The 17,317-nt window shown below is 40.2% G+C and overlaps 2 protein-coding genes across 14 annotated transcripts in view; one reads left to right on the plus strand and one right to left on the minus strand.

The window, feature by feature from the left end:
* rassf8a (Ras association domain family member 8a) overlaps positions 1–9,518 on the plus strand; it is a 42,847-nt gene extending 33,329 nt beyond the window's left edge. For 2 of the 13 annotated variants that reach the window (XR_012400491.1, XR_012400490.1), the window contains exon 4: positions 1,614–3,140. Coding sequence is in view for 4 of the 13 variants with exons in the window: in XM_073943281.1 (XP_073799382.1) it covers positions 3,292–3,522; positions 6,457–6,633 (408 nt within the window). In the remaining 9 variants the exon portion in view is untranslated. Of the gene's footprint in view, positions 1–1,613; positions 3,141–3,291; positions 3,523–6,456 lie in introns of those variants that run through there. The other 11 variants (XR_012400485.1, XR_012400488.1, XR_012400483.1 and 8 more) reach the window with 11 other exon arrangements.
* Positions 9,519–9,553: 35 nt separating this feature from the next.
* On the minus strand, positions 9,554–15,950 carry LOC560627 (cytosolic 5'-nucleotidase 1A). The gene is made up of 7 exons (XM_702238.11): positions 15,898–15,950; positions 15,722–15,765; positions 15,513–15,623; positions 15,300–15,432; positions 13,681–13,803; positions 13,429–13,592; positions 9,554–9,967 (listed from the first exon to the last, which is right to left on the minus strand). Exons 2-7 carry the CDS (start codon positions 15,734–15,736, stop codon positions 9,695–9,697), a joined length of 819 nt encoding a protein of 272 aa, XP_707330.1. The 5' UTR covers positions 15,737–15,765; positions 15,898–15,950; the 3' UTR covers positions 9,554–9,694.
* Between the last annotated feature and the right edge of the window lie 1,367 nt (positions 15,951–17,317).

Below are 17,317 nucleotides of genomic sequence, written 5' to 3' on the forward strand. Positions count from 1 at the left end.
TCACTCTTGTAGGAGAATTTTGCTTTCACCATCCGAAATAGTTATCCAACATGTGCGCCCGATAGCTCCGCCCCTTCCGCTACGTGAGCAAACCTGCGATCGTTGAGTGCGTGAAATGTCCATCATTACACACTTCATTTTACCAGCTGAATGAGTGCATCATCCGGGTAATTAAAGTGCACTTATTATTTTTAGAGTTTTCAGTTTGAACGCAATATTTAAACTATTTATACAACAAAATGGCGTGGAATAGTTTATAAGTATGCGATTTGGGACACAGCTATAGTTAAGAATGCTGCCTGTAATATAATTAGGTAATGAACAATGTCATCAATGGTTACAGGCCTGTTTTATTGCATCAAACTTGTTTTCATGCAGACTGGTCAAGATTGCTGCACATTTCTTTCGGAAATGCTGTATATTTAAACCCATCAGAGGACGACTTCAAATCTGCTGAAGAGTTTCTAGAAAATAACCACAAGTCGACAGACTGGCATGGCATACCGATTAGCTGACAGTGACACCGCCACAAGAACATGCCTTCTAGTGTCTTCCATTTGCAACTTGCCTGAGCTGTGATGTCAAAAGCAGCAGGGATTATTTGCATTTAACACTTTCATAAGGCATCCAAAAATATCTCCATCCACCAGCAGGGACTAACTGGACACAACTGGGCAGCCAAATATTGGGTTGTTGATTTCGGTTGTTGAGGATTAAATGATTAATCCAGAGAAGCTTCCATCCTGGTTGTTTAGTTTTAACAAATGGTTGAATGTTTGGCTGGATAAAGGTGTTTTCATACCTGCCTTATTTAGTTCGATTGAATCGCACTAGAGTTTGTTTCCCCTTTTGGTGTGGTTAGTTTGGGCAGGTGAGAATGCAGCAATCGTACTCGAGTGCGCACCAAAAGCGGACCAAATAAGCGCACCGAGACCTGCTTGAAGAGGTAGTCTCGGTACACTTTCAAACGAACCCTGGAGCGGTTCGTTTGTGGTGAGAATATGATCCGTACTAAAACAGGTCCAACCTCAAAAAGTACTGCGCATTTTGGACTAATTCAGCTGCCGTAGGCTGATGCGCTGTGCATTGTGGGATATGGAGGGAAAATATTTGTTGACAGCGCTTTACCAACAGAGAGAGAGAGGGGAAAACATTACCTGATGGATCGTTGGTAATATTTCCACAAGATGACCATGTTGCAGTTTAGCTAAATTAATTCACAGCTCCTCCTGAGGTGACGAGCGATGCATTAAAACACTGTTTTCCAGCCGCGGCCGTGCTTTATTCTTAAAATGTATAGTTTGTCTAAAGCAGGGATACAATCAGCCAGCTCAGTCGTCCCTCCAGAGTAAAAGGTTTTGTTTACCTGCGGGAGTTCATTGGCATTTTCCCGCACGTGAATTCTTACCAATCAATAAGCAGTTTAGGAAATATGTTCAACAACATCTGGCCAATGAGAGATGTGGATTTTGTCAAATGAGTGCATTTTGGTTCGTTTCAACTGGTTCGGACCAAAGCCAGCAGTGTGGTGTGAAAACGACCCAAAAACGGCAGAAAATGCAACGATGTATCATTTATTGCCGTTGGTCCGGACCAAATGAAGCGAACTACAGATGTGAAAGCACCCTTAGACTTGCAATATACACTCACCGGCCACTTTATTACGTACACCTTACTACTACCGGGTTAGACCCACTTTTGCATTTAGAACTTCCTTAATCCTTCATAGCAAGCTACTGGAAATATTCCTCCAGTAGCAATAATATGGATTTTCGTCCATATTAACATGATAACATCACGCAGTTGCTGCTGATTTGTTGGCTGCACATCCATGGTGCCAGTCTCCCGTCCCACCTCATCCCAAAGGTGCTCTATTGGATTGAGATCTGGTGACTGTGGAGGCCATTTGAGTACAGTGAACTCATTGTCATGTTCAAGAAATCAGTCAGATGTTTCGTGCTTTATGACATGTTGACTATCCTGTTGGAAGTAGACATCAGAAGATGGGTACACTGTAGTCATAAAGGAATGGACATAGTCAGCAACAACACTCAGGTAGGCTGTGGCGTTGACGCAATGCTTAAATGGTACTAATGGGCCCAAAGTGTGCCAAGAAAATATCCCCCACACCATTACACCACCACCACCAGCCTGAACCGTTGATACAAGGCAGGATGGATCCATGCTTTCATGTTGTTGACGCCAAATTCTGACCCTACCATCTGAATGTAGCAGCAGAAATCAAGACACATCAGACCCGGCAACATTTTTTTAATCTTCTATTGTCCAATTTTGGTGAGCCTGTGTGAATTGTAGCCTTAGTTTCCTGTTCTTAGCTGACAGGAGCGGCACCCGTTGTGGTCTTCTGCAGCTGTAGCCCATCCGCCGTCTCAAGGTTGGATGTGTTGTGTGTTCAAAGATGCTCTTCTGAATACCTCAGTTGTAACAAAGTGTTATTTGAGTTACTGTTGACTTTCAATCAGATGGAACCAGTCCGGCCATTCTCCTCTGACCTCTGGCATCAACAAGGCATTTGCACCCACAGAACTGCCGCTCGCTGGATATTTTCTCTTTTTCTGACCATTCTCTGTAAATCCTAGAGATGGTTGTGCGTGAAAATCCCAGTAGATCAGCAGTTTCTGAAATGCTTAGACCAGCCCGTCTGGCACCAACAACCATGCCACGTTCAAAGTCACTTAAATCCCCTTACTTCCCCATTCTGATGCTTGGTTTGAACTGCAGCAGATCGTCTTAACCATGTCTACATGCATTGAGTTGCTGCCTTGTGATTGGCTGATTAGAATCTTGCATAAACGAGCAGTTGGACAAGTGTACCTAATAAAGTGACCGATGAGTGTAGATTCACAAATAATCGGCACTAAGATAGAAATGAATGCCAGTGTTCTGTTGATTTGTCCTACCATCAACCGTCAGATTTTCCTACCTCCTATTCAAAATGTAGCACATTTTAACGTCAAAATGTGCTACCTATCAGATTGTGTTACTTTTGAAGCTCTAATATCACTCTAACCTACCCCAACCTCAATACCTTTCAAATAATGTGTTGGTAGCATAATCTGGTGGGTAGGATAAAATCAGTGGGGCTCTGCCTAAAACATTTCTCAATGTTCATGCAAAAATGACACACGTGTTCGGAATCCTGAGCTAATTTTGTGGAAGTACACTGGTTAGTGTTTACAGTCAGTTGTTATTGGATTGCCGCAGGCTGAATGCCAGCTGCAGCGCTACGCAAACATTTCATTAGCACCTTCTCCACCCTCTTTCCAACAGGAGAGTCAGTATGAACTGGAGCAGCTGACTAAAGAGTTGAGGCAGGTAAATCTACAGCAGTTCATCCAACAAACCGGCACCAAAGTCACGGTTCTGCCTGTCGAGCCCGGTGATGAGGAATCCAGTAGCACAACAGGTGATAAAGGTACCGCTTTTATTGACAACAAATCCAAAGCACCTACATCAAACAGTCTATGGTGGCTCAGAGTGGCTCCATGCAGTCTGATTGATGTTAGAACTCAGAATGAATGATGACGAAAACTTAAACATGCGTAACAGGAGTGTTTTTCAAGTGTCATTAATGGCAAGACCACATCTGGTTTCAGTTTGTGCCAAGTAACTTTTTATTTACACGTCAAAAAAAAAAAAAAAAAAAAACTGCAGGCACTTCTGGTATTTGCTTTTTAAAAAGCAGGACAGAGTTAAAAGTCTTTTAGTCACTAAGGGTGTACTCACACTATGTACAGTTGCCTTGAACAGGGCCAAAGCACGCTTGTCCCCCCTCCCGTCTCCCCCCGATGGCCAGCACTCGCATTACATTCGGGCCTGGGCACACTTACTGCGCTGTTCAGTAAGCGCTTTCGCTCAGCACAGTGGACATTTCTTTAGTTATAGCGTTGGAGTTGTTTGATATGCAGTGACACAGTCAAATATTTGGCTGAACAGATCCACCACTTTTGACACTCATAAACAATCATAAAGCCCTCTTGCTGCAGGAATTAGGAGATTTGCTGAAGGTGCGCAGCTGTCGTGCAGTGAGGGGTTTGCGTATTTAATAATCTACGGCAGTTTGTGTTCACTGAACAGTAAGAAAGATTAATAAATTCATATGAAACAGTCCCTTAAAAGTCACTTCTCGCTTTCAGTTTCGGGCTTAGGCGCGTTTTGCACATACACACACACAAGCTTACCGCGCCTGAGCCCAAGTGAACCTTGCACAGGCACACCTCTTCCAACTGGGCCAGGGCTGGCCAAGTGAACTGTGTCTGAGCCCGATTCAGAGCACTCACTTCTCAAACGATCCGGGAAACGGGCCTGGGCAAGGTTTGGATAGCATAGTGTGAGTAGGCCCTAAGTCTTTTATCACTAAGGGTGAATCAGTAGCACTGCTGATCATTGTCAAACCATACTTCAGTGCCGAATACATCTAAGCGGTCCTGTCTGTCATTGTTTAGTACAAAAAAAAATTAAGCATTATGTAAATTTCACTTAATTAAATAAATATTTTTATTTTTTTGTATTGATTTTTTAACCCTGGAATCTGTTTATACTTTGATTGTATTCACCTTATTCTTTGCCGATAAGCGGGCACAGTCATTTGAATTCTTTTGGCTCGAGATTTCTGGTCTCATTCACTTCAAATCATTTTTAGACATTAACAACTGCTCGTTTCGCTGTTTGATGTTGCAAACTAATATTTCCTTATTATATTATTCTATTTGGTCTATATAGTCATGCAAACATTTGTTTGTTGAGCAAGAAGTTTAACCATTTTCCGCTGTTTATTATTCCTAGTCATTTCTCCCATAGGCGACTGAATCGGAAGTTCTAAGACAATCGCGAAAACAGGCGCACTTCCGCATTTTAGAATCAGGTCAACAACTAAGGGGCGAGGCAGTGGCGCGGTAGGTAGTGCTGTCGCCTCACAGAAGGTCGCTGGTTCGAACCTCGGCTCAGTTGGCGTTTCTGTGTGGAGTTTGCATGTTCTCCCTGCCTTCGCGTGGGTTTCCTCCGGGTGCTCCGGTTTCCCCCACAGTCCAAAGACATGTGGTACAGGTGAATTGGGTAGGCTTAATTGTCCGTAGTGTATGAGTGTGTGTGCGAATGTGTGTGTGGATGTTTCCCAGAGATGGGTTGCAGCTGGAAGGGCATCCGCTGTGTAAAATCTTGCTGGATAAGTTGGCGGTTCATTCCGCTGTGGCGACCCCGGATTAATAAAGGGACTAAGCCGACAAGAAAATGAATGAATGTATAACTAAGATAATTTCTCTCATTTTATTTTATTTGTATTTTATTTATTTATTATAAAATGTTTATTTAAATATTATACTATTATTCATAATTATTGTGAGATGTATTCTCTTGAACCAAGTTTGTACATATTTACAATAATAATAAAAAACTAAATGGAATACTGAAACGAGCCTTCTATCTTGGTACTACACCCAAACAAAATCTGACTGTGAGCTCATTTCTTAAGATATCAACTTTAGGTCAAAAGAGACCAAACTTAAAAAAACATACTTCATCCTATAACTGAACTTTTTTTATATTAAGATTTCTATTTTTGTTCGTTTTACTTATCCAAAGTGCCACCTTGTGGTTGGAGTTGGCGTTGTAAGTGTTATTCGTTAATGTCAGACCATAAATGTTTGTTACTAAATTCGTTTACAGTGCTGCTCAGCATAAATAAGTACACCCCTCTCAATCTATCTTTTGAATTGATATTTCTAATAGAAAACTATAATATTATATTTGTGTATATGGATTAGATTAGTAAGTACTGAAGCTTATCTACCAAAATAACTTAAAATAATGGTTCAAAATTAGTAGCCCAAATTAATATGTTTGGGGAAAAATATTAACATTTTCAAAAGTAGCGAAAATCAACTAACAGTTTATTAATGGTCTATTAACTAGTTATAACGTATAGTTATGCTAAAGTGTTAGCATTTTATCTTCTGGAAAAGGTCTTATTTGTTTTATTTCGGCTAGAATAAAAGCAGTTTTTAACTTTTTGAACACCATTTTAGGGTCAAAATTATTAGCCCCTTTAAACTATATTTTTTTCTTGATAACCTACAGAACAAACCATCATTATACAATAACTTGCCTAATTACCCTAACCTGCCTAGTTATCCTACAATTAACCTAGTTAAGCCTTTAAATGTCACTTTAAGCTGTATAGAAGTGTCTTGAAAAATATGTACTCAAATATTATTTACTGTCATCATGGCAAAAACAAAATAAACCAGTTATTGGAAAGGAGTTATTAAAACTATTATGTTTAGAAATGTGTTAAAAAAAATGTTCTCTCCATTAAACAGAAATTGGGGAAAAAATAAACAAGCGGTCTAATAATTTAGGGGGGCTATTAATAATTCTGACTTCAACTGTTTATATATATATACAGTTGAAATATATAATTTTTTTTTAATGAGCCAGTTCTTGAAATCTTTATTAAGGTACTTATTTTCTTTGTTCTCTTTCATTTCCTCAGACTTTGCTGCATTAACCGGCTCTTTGAAACGACCAAGTTTATCTCATCCGGTGGTTGGCAGCATCCGCGGACTCCACAGTCCAATCTCTGCTGGTCTGAATCCTGAGGGTATCTACGTTTGAGGACCGCAAATAACTTCAATAGAAGATTTCAAAACCTCTCCATATGTTGTTGGATGAATTTATTGTGATCATATACTACTTTAAAGCCGATAACGATCTTCAGTGGTTTCGTAAACACAACCGTACTGTTCATGATAAGACTTGATCTTGATCACTAAGAGCTGCGTACAATTTAAATGACAAAAGGTATGCTGATTTTCACATCTATAGTATTATTGTCTACTTGTTCCTTAAAAACGCATTAATGAAGGATGATTTGAAGAGTTCAAATGCAAAAACCTCTAAATGCCGTCTGATATTTTCTACTAAAATGAGCATTTTTTATTTTTTTTGCCTCCTTATTGTTAAAGGTGCAGTAGGTGTTTGTCTTCAGGAGCATTTGTTGTTGTGCTGGTTGAAAGTCTCTTCGCATTCCAATAGTAATGATCTAAATGTATTTGTATGTATTTTTATATTTTGGGTAAAGCCTGATTTATACTTCTGCGTAACCCACGTAACCCACGGCGCATGCAACGCGCGTGGCTGTGTATTTATACTTCTGCGCGCTGTCTCTGTTGGTCTGCATTAACACTTCCGAAACTCTAGTTGGCAGTGAGGTGTAAATGTTCCTCTGTGTCGAGTTTGTTCGCTGCTTTTTTGCTTTTCCTGAACACTTCCAGGATGTACAAGTGGCTCAAACTCGCTCATTTTGAGGCAGGAACCGGCGAATGTGCAACAACTTTAACTATGAGGTAAACACAAAACAAAGCTTTCCATCTGGAGCTCCTTCGCAGAACTCCACACTTGTAAACAATCGCTACATTGAGATCGCTCGGTCCCGCCCAGACTCGTCAGCGCTACCAAGCCGACCAATCATAGAGCTTGCGCTACGCGTTGTTGCGACGTGTAGTTACATTTTTTGAGAGGTGCACGTCAGTGACGTCGACAGCCACGGCGAAGGGCTATGCGTCAGCGCCGAAGCCTACATCGGTGTTTGACGCAGAAGTATAAATCAGCCTTTTGGCATAAAACCAAAAATGTTCATCCAATTAAATAGAGTCAGGCCGACATCTCTCATTATTCAGATAAGTAGCTCAAACTGTCTGTCAGCAAATGCAGATTTGAACAACTGCACAGCCGTTTGTAAGCAGCTCCGCCGACCGCTGTTTGTGCATAGACGTGCTGCGCGTTTACGAGAGAAAGAGATTGGTAAAAACCTGCTGAATCAAAACTTTTTAAAAACCTGAATTAATATTGGAGTTACCTTTGCACGCTGGAGATAGGAGGACACCATGGCTGAAGAATTTCTCTTAGACAGGTAATGTTCTGTTTTAAAACTATTTTAGCTTCACGCAAAGCTGATGTAACGTTAGATGTTGTTATTACAAAAGAGTTATATCTACACATAAGTGTTGTTCAAACACTAAAATCTTCCTGTGAAAGATTAATAAGACTATTTTCAGTTTCATAACAGCATCGATAATGTATATTTTAATTAGTTTAATAACAAAACATAAGTAAACACCGCTATTCCGCCTAGTTTCTCCCTATATTGTTTACCATGCAACTCTAAATATTCCCTCTGAAATAGCATGTCAGTTTTGCTTGCACGCCGCCGGACAAGCACTAGTCGCTTTTAATGCATAAGAGAGGGTTCTTTTGCTGTGCTCGTGTTTAAGGAGGCGTGGCTCTAGACGGCAGGGGAGGGGCTGTGATTCCGAGATTTATGCCAAGCTGTTAGCATTGTGGAAGATCAGCTACTGCACCTTTTAGCTATTTTACTTTAAAGGCAATGAAAAGACCTTATTTGTCACTATAAAAGTAAAATTACTGAGCCTACACATAAGTCGGAGAAAAATGATAATTTTAGAGGAAAACAAGCAGCATTTCGAAGTTTTTGCATCTAAACCAGGGATGGGCAAACTTGATCCTCGAGGGCCGGTGTCCCTGAAGAGTTTTGTTCCAACACTAGTCAAACACACCTGAACATGCTAATTAGTGTCTTTAAGATCACAAGAAATCTATAAGCAGGTGTGTTTGATTAGGGTTGGCGCTAATCTGTGCAGGACACCGGCCCTCCAGGACCGAGTTTGCCCACCCCTGATCTAAACTCTTCATTTGGAACCGTACATTTATTTTTATATTCTTATTTTAGCCTCTGAAACGGTTTTATATTATTGTTTAACTTCCACATGCTGCGTTTACCATTAGCAGAGATCAAACCTGTGATATTTCCAATTTACTTTTAAATACTGTGGTGTGTTTTTTCAATCTATATGATTGTTTTCTATGCTGAGCCAAAGACAATCACCTATTTTAGTTGCAATATTTTTACCGCATGACTGCTATTACTGTTATCGTTATAGTATGCATATAATGTTAATGCTTTGAACAAATACACAAGTATTATTGCTTCAAAATGTGCTCGTTTTAACTCCTAAAAAGACGATAAAAAGTAATTATCACCCACCCACTTGCTTCAAAAGTGGAACAAAAATAGAAGACGCCTTTTTGCGGAGGTGCCGAGACAGAAAATTGGGAGAAATCATTTAGATGAACTATCCTTGTAATAATATCATACATTTGTTTTGGATAATTAATATTAGTGCCTTATTACAATTCATCAAAAGCCATTTAGGCTCAACCCTATTGCTGGGGCAAGCATGCTAACTCTGTGAATTAGGGTCCAGTGTATATATTCTAATGATCTGAATGTTTTTTTGCGGAGAATTCGCTCATACAGTATGTTGTCTTGTACTCGTTGCATTTATTTCCAGTAGCTTTTAGGAGTATTTCAACTTGTTTTTAAATTGTTTAATACAATATATGTAGTTTTCTGACTGTCAACAATGTACTTTAATTTTTGTAAACATAGAAAAGCATCATATAAACCCTTAAAACCTCTACATACAGTTCTGTGAATCATTATTAAACCCAAAGCAACCCGTAAGAACGCTTTTTAATTTACAACAAGAACATTTTGATTAGCGAACACAAAAGAAATCAAGTCTACCGTCAATAAAATAGAATTGGCACCTGGTTAATTAAGAAAAGTTAAGCCACATTTGTGCGTCCTGCCTAGTTAGGACAGGGTGGCCAAGTCCCTCATGTTGTGAAAGCCACCATCCCACAGTATGTGGGGGTTAACTATGGACAGTATGGGGTGAGCGGGAGCTCCAGCCAGACAAAACGCCTCGTCCACATCCAAGCCCCATTCCCGCAGAGTTTTCAGGGCAGAAGCACAGACATTTCGAGAGCCCCAAGTAGTTAAGACACAGATGCAGATGGGGCTGTTCTCCGGGCCAAATCTCCTCCTCATCTGACCAATAAGAACAGCAAACTCCTTCACGCAGATCTGGTAACATATAAGGCTTGTTAAAGGGATTGTTCACCCAAATTGGAAAATTTTGTCTATTTTTTTCACCCTCGTGACATTCCACCCCTCCGAGACTTTTATTCATCTTCACAATACAAATTAAAATTCTTCTTCTTTTTTTATAGCTTAGTCCCTTTACTAATCAGGGGTCGCCACGGCAGAATGAACCGCTAACTTATCCAGCTTACGTTTTACACAGCAGATGGCCTTCCAGCTGCAACCCAGTACTGGGAAACACCCATACACTACGGCCAATTTAGTTTACCAATTCTCCTACACCGCATGTCTTTGGACTGTGGGAGAAACCCGAGCAACAGGAGGTATCCCATCGCCAACATGAGGAGAACATGCAAACTCCCCACAGAAATGAAAACTGACGCAGCTAACGCTCGAACCAGCGACCTTCTTGCTGTAAATGCTACCCACTGAGCCATTTAAAATACTTTGGGTGAAATTTGAGAGCTCCCTCATCCTCCATAGACCGCAATGGTCCAAGCAAAAGCAAAGTATACGTCAGCAGCACGACAGATCTACATGCATAAAGTGCACACAGTGCTCTCAACAATGCAACTGACAATGAGAAAACACTATTGATTAAAGTTTATATTTTTGTTTTACATATGCACAAAGTATTTCCATAGCTTGATAACATTCTAATTGAATTTGAAGACATGATGATCTGTTTCGAGGATGTTTTTTTTTTGTTAATTTTCTGGACTTTGAACAAATCTTGCTGTCTATGGAAAATTAGAGCTCTTAGATTTCATCTAAAATATCCTGAAGGGTCATGAAACACCAAAACACATTTTCTTTTAGATGTTGACAATAATTTAAATGTCCCACGCTGCTAAAAACACTATTAGGACACAGATATTTCACTAAAAAGTGAAAATTGGTGGTTTTTGCGTTATTTCGAGCAAATTCGTTCTTCACAATAAAAGTGCTGATTAGTCCAAACAAAGTATTTCACATGATATTAATGACCAAAACACAAAGAAGTCACGTTGTACCAGCAGGTACAGACATCCAATCTCTTCCCTGGAATTTACACTAGGCCGTGACGCAGCTTCAAATTTTCTTTTCAAACCAAAAGAACGAATTTGCTTAAAATAACACAAAAACAACCAATTTTCACTTTTTTGTGCTATATGTGTCCTAATGTTGTTTTCAGCAGCATGGGACACATATATGACTGTCAACGGCTCAAAAATTGTGTTTTGTGTTTAATAATAAAAAAAAAATAATACATTTTATTTTAAGGCGCCTTTCTGGCAACTCAAGAACACCGTACAATCAACAAGAGCAATAAAACAAGAGAAATATTAAAATATACACTTCAATAGTGTAGATAAAATTAAGTAATAAAAGCCATCTTAAATAAGTGGGTTTTGAGTTTTGATTTGAATAGTGTAAGGGAGTCAATGTTTCTGATGGCAGGGGGTAAAGAGTTCCAAAGCCGTGAAGCACAGCGGCTATATGCTCTGTTGCCCATAGACGAAAGACTAGGAGGCAACAGACAAGTGGAGGGAAGAAGAAGATCGCAGAATGCGAGAAGGAACAGAAATGTAGATGAGTGCAGACAAAAATAAGGGGCGAGATTGTGGATGGCTTTGAATGTTAAAGAGCCCATATTATAGGTTTTTGAAAATTCCCCTTCATGTAGTGTGTAACACAGCTCTAAGTGAAGTATCCAGCTAAGGCTTAAATCTGTTAGAGTACAGTGTTTAAAACGGTTGATTCATCTATAAATGAGTCAACTCATAGTGCTTCAAACGAGTCGCCTTGATACCGAGTCATTAGGTGTTTCGCCATGACGTACGAACGAAACCAAGTTATTCACGTGCACACGCAAACCCGGGAGATTTCAAACCTGAGGCCCCGTCCTCTGACGCAGTAACCCAGACACACACACCCACAAACACACACACACAAACATGCCGGTTGATTGAAGTCACACTGCAGGTGGATATTATCGAATCTCTACCCAAAGATGAAACATCAGCATTATAACCAAGCAGTTGGAAACTACTGGAAACTTATGCAAACTACATGCTACACAGACTACTTCATCGGCGTTTGTTAAAGGAAGGATCAGTAAAGAGTAACTTACTGATAAACGTCAGGATGTGTTTCTTCCTCCATTTCTCAAGTGTAAGTACGTGTGATTAAAGTTGTTGCCTCGTTGACTCTAGCTTGCAAAAGTATTTAGTTGTGATTTATTACTTGTAACCGCGTGTACTGTATCAGGTTAACTGGCTATATTCTCTTATCGCGTGCAAAGTCATGCGACGCGTGCTGCTTTGTTTACGGAGCTCCGTGGACGAGGGTAGTGTGTGTGTGCGTGCGCTGTCGTCAGGAGGTATGTGTGTGTGTTTGTGTGTGCTCGGACGATGGCAATGTGTGTTTGTGGATGTGTGTGTGTTTGTGTCTGTGAAAAGAGCAGAGTGAGACAAGCTAGAAGATCTCCTCGCCAGTTTTTGGAGTTTGTCAATAAAATAGTTAATCGTCTGAATTTTCAAATCCATCGTCTGTATTTACATTGACCCACTGGCAGCTAAAATCCACGCCTACACTATCGAGCGTGTATGAACTGTGATTACTTTTATATTGCTGATTAGCTGTTGTGCATTTCACTCTCTGACTGAAGGCAGTCGACCAATCGCAACAGGCTGTCATCGGTCCAATCAGCGCAGATTAGCTTCGCGCTAAGGAGGGGTTTGGGAACAAATGAATCACTGGATGATTCATACGGGAGTCGCTGGGATAATTAGGTAAAAATAAATGCAGATTATAAGACCATGAAAGTGTTTTTGACCTTGCATGCATATTAAACTGTTGTTGGAGACCCTTACAACCAAGATATGACCCTATTTCATGTATAATATGGGCTCTTTATCATCAAGATTTTAAAGTCAATTCGAAAATGAACAGGTAACCAATGAAGCTGCTGCAGGACAGGGGTGATGTGATGAGAAGAAGGGGTTCTGGTGATGGTACGAGCACCTGAGGACCAACTGAAGTTTACGGAGGTATATATGAGTGAGACCAAAGAGAAGAGAGTTGCAGTAATCTAAACGAGATGTGACAAGGCTATGCACGGGAACAGCAGTGGCATGAGGGGTAAGAGAAGAGCGGAGACGGTTAATCTTGCAAAGGTGGAACTAAGCAAGACCGGGTGATGTTATTAATGTGAGAATCAAAACATAGAGTGCTGTCAAAGATGACACCCAGACTCTTAACTTGTTTAGAGGGATAAATGGAACAGTCGTCAATTGAGAAAGAGAAGCCCAATTAACGTCTATTCTGAAGATAAACGAAGGTTTCAGAGTAATTAATAACAGAATCTTACATCTAAAAGTGAAATAACAGTAATATGGTTAACCATGTGACCAAAATAATTCGATAATTAGTTTTAGAAATACAAATAATAAATCATGTACCTTTGCTGCTTTGACGGTTTCAATTTGCTTCTCACTAAGTTCAAATTCCAAATAACTCTCGAGTGAATCCTCGGAGAAACCGAGAACATCACCTGAAAAAATCACTTTTAGCTGCTTGAGGACGCGATGATCAGCCTGATCGTACAGCAGAGCGGCTGAAATCCCTGACGAAAACAAAATGAGCATACATTTATTATTACAGCTAAATTATGCATCAAAACAATTTCCAAACTTGATCATGAGGTGATCTACCTGAGTGCAGTGCTTCATGCACATCATCCCTGTCGGTAGAGAGGAACAGCTTGACTTTGTTCGACTGAAGGGTATTTTTGAGTTCTTCCTTTTTGCAAAAGTAAAATTTGCCTATTTCCAGATCTGATGACATAATAAAACAAAAAGATTACATGGCATTAAATAAATAAGCAGATGCAACTACTATAATCCAAATCTATATAAAGAATGCAAGTATTTTCCATATCGTCTATAAAGAGAGCATCGAGCTGGGAGTTTGGCTTTAACTCACTACTCCCTCCTGTCCTTAACTGGGATAGGAATTATAGAGGGAGTCATTTGGGGATGGAGGAGGGATACTGTAAATCTGTTGTGGAACAGAGGTAAATCAAGTGTGAATGTGTCTAAGATGAAAAGACCTGAAGCACTGAAGGATGTGTGCTCTCAGTAGCTACGTTTACATCCAAAAATGCGGATGAACTTTATGCGCAAAACTGCATTATCGCATAAAAAACATGCGAATTAAGCAGCGTTTCTGTCCAGCGAGTCAAAGCGAACAAAATCGTCAGGCAATCCTGACACGCACACGGTGGCGTTTCAAGGTGTTAGACGCGGAGCACATCCCTGCTGAAAAATCCAGCTTAAACCAGCCTAGGCTGGTTGGCTGGTTTTAGCTGGTTGACCAGCCTGGTTTTAGAGGGGTTTTGGCCATTTACAGGCTGGTTTCCAGCCTTGTCTTAGCTGGTCAGGCTGGATATTGACCAGCCAAATTCAGCTAAAACCAGCTTGACCAGCCTGGTTTAAGCTGGATATAGCTGGTTTTGGCTGTACTCCCAGCTTGGCTAGTCAGCTAAGGCCAGGCTGGAAATGGCTGGAAACCAGCCTGGAAATGGCCAAAACCCCTCTAAAACCAGCCTGGAAGACCAGCTAAAACCAGCCAACCAGCCTGGGCTGATTTAAGCTGGATTTTTCAGTAGGGACGCTATTAATTCTGGAGGTCATTAATAATATAATAATACTAACACTTAAACGATAAGGTGTTTTAGAATGGCCTAAACAACATTTTAGATGTTTTACAATGTGCTCAGCCTGCTGGTTTGTCCATTTACACACATTTTCATCATCACATGATCTCTTATAACAAAATCATGTGACCTTTTTTAATACGCATACTGAAATTTGTGCGTGTAAGCGTTTCCATTGTAGTTTATGCGCATCTTATCAAATAAAAAGTTTTTTCATGCACACTGAGCAGTACTAGTAAGGTGTACCTAATAAAGTGGCCGTTGAGTGCATGTAGCTTGAGGGAGCTCACAGATTTCATGAGTATTGCTTGTATTTAGCACTGACTGAATTATTCAAATCAAATGTTGATTTTTTTTTCCCCCCAATAAAATATCAAATAAATTAAAGTTAACATAGAATTACCCAAAATATATCAAACACTTCCATACGCATAAAATGAGTCATTTGAGAAATTTAGAAAATTATCAAATGTTTGTTATGGGAAATAAGTGTTTTTGACCTTGGTTAGATGTAAACCTTTTGAAGGAAACCACCGTAGGAGCACCCTGTGAAGCAGTAAATTCATTTCAGTCCATATTATTTTATATATAAAAGTGGTCTTACTGAGAACTTACCATAATGCTTTACACTCTCTACTATCTTCATCTTGACGTCTTCTGAACACTCCTTCGTAATAAGGATCACTTCAAAAAGCAAAGACTCGTTCTTGTTCTGCTCCACAAGTCTCTCGTTCACTGTTTGCACAGCCTATTCACAGCAAACATTTCAAAAGCATCACAAAACTTCAGGATATATGGCAGAACCACATCTAACAGCTTTATTCCCACCTTAATAAACGTGAATGCTCTGCCTTTGGGGAGTTCTGTGTTCGTGGAGACTGAGTTCAAGTCGAACAGATCATCATGTTGCAGCGCAATCATGAGAGGACCTGCGTGATTCTGCATAATAAGACGTGATGCATTATGAGAGTTTCTGTTTTGATAACAAAGGGAGACTGCAGTAACTTTTAGTCAGTTTTTACGTGAACGTTAATTACCTTTTTATTTTCCATTCTCCTCAAAACATCTGCGAGTCATTTACCTGCATTAAAAGACGCGGAAGTGAACAAAACATTGCGACTGTAAGTTTAACAAAAACAAAACAAACATGCTCGTACATTAGCATGAAATGGACACTCTTAGCATATATAAGGTGTAGTTAAAATGTGAGTACCTAATTTATATGTTTTCAGCCTGCATCACATCACGCTGTATTGTAAACAAAGGAACTGTCGGTCACTCAGTCTCAATGTAATCCACCGCCACCTTGCGCTGTGGAGCAGCATCCATCTATCTACAGTTGAAACCAGAAGTTTACACTATAAAAAGGCACATGACCATTAAAAAAATTATAAAAATAGTCAGATGTTAATGTGACTAAACCTTTTTCTCTTTTCGGTAAGTTAGGAGGATCAAATTTGTTTCTGTTATGCTTAATAGTTGAATAATGAGAGAGACTTTTGAGAAAATTTTATAACTTTTCTTAAATGTCAAGTTTACAAATAATAAGATTATTCTGCCTCTGAAAAAGCTCAGATGATGGTGTCAAGGTTTTGGAAGTTTCTAATTGGCTAATTGACAACATTTGAGTTATTTGGAGGCACAACTGTTGAATAGTATTTAAGGAAAACCTCAAACAGGGCGAGGTAGTGGCGCAGTGGGTAGCACGTTCGCCTCACAGCAAGAAGGTCGCTGGGTCGAACCTCGGCTCAGTTGGCGTTTCTGTGTTTGCATGTTCTCCCTGCCTTCGCATGGGTTTCCTCTGGGTGCTCCGGTTTTCCCCACAGTTCAAAGACATGTGGTACAGGAGAATTGGGTATGCTAAATTGTCCGTAGTGTATGAGAGTGTGTGTAAATGTGTGTGTGTGGATGTTTCCCAGAGATGGGTTGCGGCTGGAAGGACATCCGCTGTGTAAAAAAAAAACTTGCTGGATAAGTTGGCGGTTTATTCCGCTGTGGCGACTCCGGATTAATAAAGGGACTAAGGCGTCAAGAAAATGAATGAATGAATGAAAACCTCAAACACTTCCTTGTGTAACATGGGAAAATCAACAAGCCAGAATCAACAACAAAGCCAGATTACAATCTGCTAAATTACACTGGGGAAAAGATTAAAACCTGGAGACATGTCCTGTGGTCTGATGGAACGAAGATTGAACTGTTTGGCCATAATGACCAGTGTTTTTAGAGGACAAAGGGGAAAGCTTACAAGCCTATAGGAACACCATCCCAAATGTAAAGTATGGGGGGCGGCAGCATCATGTTGTGGGGCTCCTGTTTTGCTGCAGGAGGGACTGGTCCACTTCACAGCATAGATGGCATCATGAAGAAGGAACATCATGTAGAAATACTGAAGCAACATCTCAAGACATCAGCAGGGAAATTAAAACTTGGCCACAAATGGGTCTTCCAAACAGACCATGACCCTAAGCACACTGGAGAGTTTGCTTCAACAGGCCAGGAAGTTAATATATCTAGTAAGAGGTTGATTAGCTGGGTCAGGTGTGTTTGATTAGAGTTGAAGCTAAACTCTCCTGGACACCGGCCCTCCAGAACCGAGTTTGGACACCCCTGGTACAGCCCTAGACAATATG

Source organism: Danio rerio, chromosome 25, assembly GCF_049306965.1.
Source record: "Danio rerio strain Tuebingen ecotype United States chromosome 25, GRCz12tu, whole genome shotgun sequence".
In the NCBI taxonomy this organism is placed as follows: domain Eukaryota; kingdom Metazoa; phylum Chordata; class Actinopteri; order Cypriniformes; family Danionidae; genus Danio; species Danio rerio.

Bases quoted from the DNA above. Each gene is read 5' to 3' on its own strand.
- LOC560627 (XM_702238.11), bottom strand. The intron at 15,433-15,512 runs GTGGGAATAAAG...TGCTGTGAATAG, and splicing joins GAGCATTCACGTTTATTAAG to GCTGTGCAAACAGTGAACGA. The intron at 13,804-15,299 runs GTAAGTTCTCAG...TTATGTCATCAG, and splicing joins AGAGAGTGTAAAGCATTATG to ATCTGGAAATAGGCAAATTT.